At 41.6% G+C, this 6,725-nt stretch overlaps 1 protein-coding gene across 1 annotated transcript in view; it reads right to left on the bottom strand.

Annotated features, from left to right (window-relative positions):
- Positions 1-2,230: 2,230 nt before the first annotated feature.
- The window catches only part of si:dkey-54n8.4 (coiled-coil domain-containing protein 92), a 9,661-nt gene continuing 5,166 nt past the window's right edge, over positions 2,231-6,725 (bottom strand). Inside the window, exons 3-4 of the mRNA XM_037677484.1 lie at positions 4,202-4,249; positions 2,231-2,913 (exon numbers count right to left, since the gene is read on the bottom strand). Of these exons, the coding sequence (XP_037533412.1) occupies positions 2,231-2,913; positions 4,202-4,249 (731 nt within the window). The remainder of the gene's footprint in view (positions 2,914-4,201; positions 4,250-6,725) is intronic.

The following is a 6,725-nucleotide window of genomic DNA, read 5'->3' as shown; positions in this document are numbered from 1 at the left end:
ATCAGGCATTTTCAGCTGTGACTTAGAGGATGGATGGGCTGATTTATGGTCGGCCTTGAAGGATCACAGTTGGTCGGGTCGCCCACGTGGGCTTAAAGTCCACTTTGAACGTCTGCTTTCACGGTCACGTCATCTCAAACCAGAGACGACTTCAAAATGAAGCTCCGCTGCACACAGAGCTCCCACCAGCAGTGCAAAGCAACCTGAAAAAAGGATCGCTCAGTTCTTTTAACGTGGGGCTCTGTGGAAAGGTTATGAACAGTTAACATCTTACCTGTTGCAGATGGCTCTTTGAACGGCATCAGTTTGGAGAAAGAGTTTAATTCTGACCAGGATGATGAGCTAAAGGCTAGTCTGCGTGGAGCCAAGTCCAGAGTGGATTTCTGCTATTTGTGCTTGAAAAGAACAGAATTTTGTGTAAACTTGATGCCAATGTCAAGGATTATTTATTTTAAAGTGCTTATATAAACAACTAGAGGTGCACCGATTGCAGTTTTCTGGCCGATCACAGATTTCTAAAAAGTCTGACCCGCCGATTGCGATTTTGTTTTATAAGCGACACTGTCGGGTGTTATCAGGTCACAATGCACCTTCGATTTTCCAATATTATTTTATTGAAAAACATGCCCTTGCACAATATCCTAGAAACAATACAAACTTGTTTTAACTGGCCATGAGGTAGTGCTCTGAAACATAAATGAAGTTCAGACAATTGTTAAAACTAAAAAAAAAAAAAAAAAAATTTGGTAAAATTGGTTTCTCATGAAATCGGCTGAATTCCTAAAATTAAGGAAACTGGGGCTGATAAATTATTGGCCAGCTACTCGTTGCACCCCTATAAACAACTATGACATATTTGTAATTGGAGTCGTTTTAAGACGACAGCCTTTGACTTTGGTGCCAGATTTGATCGATGTGCTCAAACTACACGAACTGTGCAATTCTAATACAGGAAAGTACGTGCTCCAAGATTACTGCCGGTTCCTCTGTACGTTTCTTTTTTATAACAGGGAAAGTTAGTTCCTATTTGTCTCAAGAAAAGCATATTTTTTAATTTGTGGGTTAAATGGGTAATAAGTAAAGCTTTTACAACCAGACTTTGTAGACGTGCTATTTTTCTGTGCCATTCCTTTTTTCCTCTTTTTATATACCAAATAATTTGCATATTTTGTAATGCACAGGTTGTTTATTTTCTCTCTCCCTATTTGTTCTAAGTTCATAGTAAAAAAAAAAAAAACGGCAAATGTCTAGATATTTCTGTTTGATGACTAACTATGTCTTGCTGTCAAAAGATAAGAAAAAAAAACATGAAAAGTAAACGTTAGTGCTCTTTTTCATTTCTTAGTGCAAACTTTTGACCACAACTGATACAAATTAGAAATCAAGACTTGTGCATATAAAAACTGATGAGAACAGTTTCATGACGTGAATTTACTTTTTTAAAAATTATTTTTATACAAGCCTTCTCTGGCTCTCTTAACGTGTATCTTATACCTCCACCGCTGGGTGTGGACAAACCCTGACAACAGGAGAGCACCCAGCAGCCCTGCCATGACAGCCCCACCCTCCTTACTGCAGCACTCAGTTGTATGAAAATCACAGAAGTGAATTAAAGCGAGGCAGGTCGCGTTACACTCAACAATCCAAAAACAGGTTTGTATCCGAGTGGCTTCATCACACAAGAGAAGTCCATTTGTAAAAGTTGAAACAGACTTTCTGAAAATTAAGATTTGTACATTAAACATCTCCTGTCTGTCCAAATGAATGCTCTCTGGTGAACAGCAGCCCTGTTAGACTTTTAGTCTCAAAAATCTCGGAGGAAACTTAAGGGGAGAAATGGAGTGCGACGCATTTCAAAAAAATACTTCTCACCAACACGCATCACTGCACCGACGACTCTTGAAAACCTTCGGCATCAGTTGTGGTCAAAGATTTGTGAGAAATAATAACTTAGAAATAAACATGAGTGCTAACAGTTATCGTTTGGTTAAATGAAAATTAGCAGCCAAGCTACAGTATCTTTAACAGGTAAGATACTATTTGTTCACAACGTTTCCACAGAATCCCTATTTCAAAACATCTGAGCTATCCGTTTAATTTTAAAAGTGACTTACCAACTTTGTTTTAGATAACTGAAGGTTATATCAAAGTACATAATAAAATAGTATCTACTGTAAATGTACCGAAGCTAAAGTGAGTCGAGCGTTAACAGCCCGACAGGAGAACGCTGCTAATCTGCGTTCGTCTCAGCAGCAGGGGGCGCTGCTGCTGCTGCAGACATCAGTCTGGCTGCTTCAGCTTGTCCCTCCTCCTCCTCGCTCTCCAGACCCAGAGGAGGCGGTCTCTGAGCCCCAGTGAGCCTGGATCGGGCTCGGTGCCGGCGAGGATGGAGGAACAGTGCAGGGTCCGGCATGGCCGTGGGCTCTGCGGGGCCCGTCACCTTCTCCATGGGCACGCACTCTCGGGCACGCTCCGCCCTCCAAGAGGCCCTGGTGCCCTTACGCTTCGGTTTGCCCACAGGAGAGGAAGGGGAGGCTCCCACGAGAGGGGAGTTCTGCTCGGCGCCATACTGGATCCCCTGACTGTTGGCTCTGGAGAGGAGTCCCTGCCGCTGCTGCAGCCGCTGCTGGTGCAGCTTCTGCCGGGCGGCGTGCAGCTGGAAGGAGAGGTACGCCGCTGCCTCCGTTTGCTTCTGCAGCTCCGTGTTCAGGACGGTGGAACAGTGGCTGCGGCGTTTGAGCTCCTCCAGGAAATGCCGCTCCTTTTCCTTGAGATTGGCTCTGAGGGCCCCCACCAAAGCCCCTTTGTGGCCCAGCTCCTTACGAAGCTCTCCTAAAGTGCTCTCCTGCTCAGACAGACGGCTCTCCAACTCCCGACAGCGAGCGTCCAGGACCTCCTCCTCCTCCTGTAGCTCTGACAGAGACACACCAGAACTTGTTAATTATGAGTGAAGAGAATTGACAAACATTTTGAATTGATGACATTTATGTAGCTCATGACACGCTGCACTCAGAGTCGAGAAGACTTTACAAAAAATGACGAGAAGCACAAGCTAAAACACAAACTAAATAAAATTACACCCAGTTATGTTTATCCTTTGTTAGATTTATGATGTTTAATAAAACTTTAATTAAATGTGACCTTTACAATCAATAAACAGCTGGATTAAATTTTTGCGTTGTGAACACATCTTTGCAGAAAAGACCTGCGTTGTGACAAAGTGACATTTTTAGCAACAAATTTGTAAAATTTGACCAAATGATCATCATCATCATCATCATCATCATCACTGAACTCAGAAAATGTTTTCTGTCTACAACTCTGTCGTCTCATCATAACGTGCAGTTTGTTTAGATATGAATTCCTTCAAGACGTGCAGTTTATTCTCTTTTTTTTTAACCATCTATCTTCTACCATTCTTTGTTTCTTATTCCTCGTCCCTCTGTCCTCCAGGACGGACCATCCGAGGACAGAAAATCGTTGTTTCCATCATTCATCGCTGCATGGGTTGAGCTCATTATCGAATTATAAAAATGTTATCTTCATGCCCCCCCCACCCACCCACCCAACACCCGTCACTGACCATATCCTGATCCCCTCACATTTACATCTCCATCCCTCCATCTCTCATCTTCCAGTCCCTTTACATCTCAGGAGTCTGTAACCCGAGACTCCCACCGGGACCTCCAGGAGGAACGAGAGCAGGAGGAGAAAAAGGGAAACAGATCGATTTGTGATGATGGGGGGAGAACAGACGCTGCATTGATTGGGGGCTTTGGGAAAAAAAAAAAAAAAACGGGGGCTCTAATGGCAGAGAAATGCAGCCAAGCAGGACCCCACCCTCCTTTGGACTTCTCTTCCTCCACTCGGTGACAAAATGGTGCCCATCTCCACACTGGTGCAGCCACGGCTGGAAATCAGCCAGGATCTGAATGTGTTGGTGTGACCTCCTTCCAGCTGTGATCACATCTGCACGACTTTCCCAACTCAGATAAATGAGGGAGTACGAGTGTTAGATCAGCTCCCTGGGGGAGGGACGGTGGGAGCTCAGAGACGCTCGACGGAGAGGGGAGGAGAGGTAATGTAAACGTACTGAAACTCTATTTTTAGGCATGGAGAACAAATAAAACTGAGTTCTGACAAACAAAAGGACAATGGAGACCAAACAATGTGCATCAAAGAGGTGAATGTGAGTGCATACCGATCTGAGACCTGCCCGGAGGTTTTACCTTCAGCTCGTTGGTCAGCTCTGAAAAACAAAACAACGCGTCAATGAAACGGCTGCATTTCTTCAAGCTGCAGGAGCACGCTCACTCCACTGCAGCGAGGTCATGCATAATTTATCACACGCAAAATCTCAAGCTTCACATCAGAAACTGCGTCTCAAAGTGACGCTCACGTACAGCCTAAAAAACAAACAGGAAGTGTGTTTAACTGCTAATGATGACACACAATAAGTAAAATCAAGACGAAAGAAAAAAAGTGTTTTGCTGTTTGTCCTGTTTTTATCAAAACAGCTGAAGCAGCACAATTTTACCCCCTCTGGTGATGTTTTAGGCATCACTCAGACATTTTAGACTGTTTCAAACTCAACTAGAGGAATAGTGTTTCCTGTGAAAATGCAGCGTGTACGCTTTCTGCTCAATGGTTTTGGATAAAAGCTGCTGAAGTTGAAACCAGATGAAAAGGTTTCATCAGTGAGCTGTTAGCGTGAGATGAATCTGAACAGCTGACATTTGCTGAAAGCAGAAATGTGTAGAAAAAGCTGAATAGAGCAGACAACGCTTAAATAGGCAGAAAGAGGCTGAACAGATTATAAAAAAATCTGAAATGAGCAAAAAAAAAAAAAGCTGAAAGAAGCAAAGAAAGTTACTGAGAAAGCTAAAATGCTGAGAGATTATTAAAAGAAGCACAAAATACAGAAATTAGAAAAAAAAAAAAGGCTAAAATTAGAAGGGAAAAAAAAGAAATAAATAAAACCTAGAAAATAAAGTAAATAAATTAGCAGAAAGAAGTCAAAGGACCATGAAAAGCTTAAACTAGCACAATGAAGCAGAAAGGAGAAGCTGAAACTAGAAAAAAAAAGCTGAAATGAGCAGAAAAATAGGTGAAAAAGGCTGAAATGAGTAGAAAGAAGCTAAAAGGAGCTTAAGTTAGCACAAAGCTGAACCAGAATGAGCTGAAATGAGCAGTAAAATGTTGTAAACATCACAAAGGATATGAAGAGAGCTCCGTTCATTTTCAATGAGGACAAACATGGCCGACAAAGCTAAATATTTCAAACAGTAATAACTGCACAAATACCAAAAGTCCCAGCAGGAATGTCCTGAACGAGCTGAACGTTTTATGAATTGTCAAAATGGCACAAATTGTGGAACGAGTTATGTGCCGAAAAACATACAGAAGAAAAACTGATCTCAGTACAGTGAATATTTACAGAGGAGTTCACCCTCCTGCTGCCCTGGGGTCAAACTGATCCACACAGCCTCTGTGTAAAGTCGTAGTATTAGTCAAGTATTACTTAAGTTGAGTACTTAATAAGTTAAGTTGTTCATAATCAGTGTAAAAATCTAACTATGTTTTTGGATCAAACCCTCTCACTGTTTGAAGCCGCTTTAAACATTTTACAGCTCATTTTAACTTGACATTCAGTTTCTCGCCTAAAAAAAACAAACAAACACTGAAATCGTTACCAGGGACGTGAATATTTCAGGCTTTTTTAGTCTGAAGTTTATCTTGGACTATAAAAGATATTTAAAGCAAAAGTTTGGAATTTAAGGAGAACATGTCAGATTAGTTTATGGTGTTTAGTCTCTGGTGAGCTTCACTTCAGTTTAGATTAAACTAAACTAAAACAGAAGTTTGTGTTTTAACTAATTAATCGATTACTTGGTCTGTTAGCTAATTGTCATAAAATAAAAAGTGAAAGTGAGGTCATGGTTAAAACAAACATTTAAGAGCATTCAAGTAAAAAGTAAAAATATTTAATTCCTATCAGATTGTTAAAAATGGCTGCCACAGCCAACTGAACTTAATATTTTTTAATCGGTCAGTTTTTTAAATAAGGACTTTAAATTTGATGTGGTAGTAGTTAAGATTCACCCCCAAACGTGCTTTCTGAGAGCCACCGCCGACATTTTGAATTTTCCTCTCCGCCGTGAGCAGATCAGGTAGGCACTCTTGACATCGCGTTGTGCTGCCGCTGCAGGCATTCTTCTCACTGGGTCGTCATACAAAAACAGCGCCTTTTATATCGGTGAGTGATTTTGATGGAATGGCTGATATTGAACTTTAACGCTAATATCGGCCGATCCCGATACCATGCCGATAATATCGTGCATCCGTAGTATGTTGTTAAAATTATGTAGGTTTAAGAGTTTAGAACATTGCAAGAGTGTGGGAAGGGTTTATAAAGCCTTAAAATATTTATAAATACTAAAATGAATATAACGTCCCTACTTAGCAGTTTTTCCACAGTTTTTGGTGCGGGCGTGTGGAACATAACCCCCGTGATAAACGAGGGACTACTGTAGCCCTCAAACAGACAATGTATCTGAAGCCCTCTGTGAATTACAGCATCCCGTTTGCAACACTTTGTAGATTAACTGAGCCTTAAAAGGTTTTTGTTTCATCGATTCAGCCTGGATGGCTGCAAAAATATCCTGAAGGACACACACACACACACACACACACACACACACACACACACACACACACACACACCC

This window comes from Nematolebias whitei, chromosome 6 (assembly GCF_014905685.2).
Source record: "Nematolebias whitei isolate Nwh7 chromosome 6, NemWhi1, whole genome shotgun sequence".
In the NCBI taxonomy this organism is placed as follows: Eukaryota; Metazoa; Chordata; class Actinopteri; order Cyprinodontiformes; family Rivulidae; genus Nematolebias; species Nematolebias whitei.
This window is presented reverse-complemented; position numbering and strand designations above follow the sequence as displayed.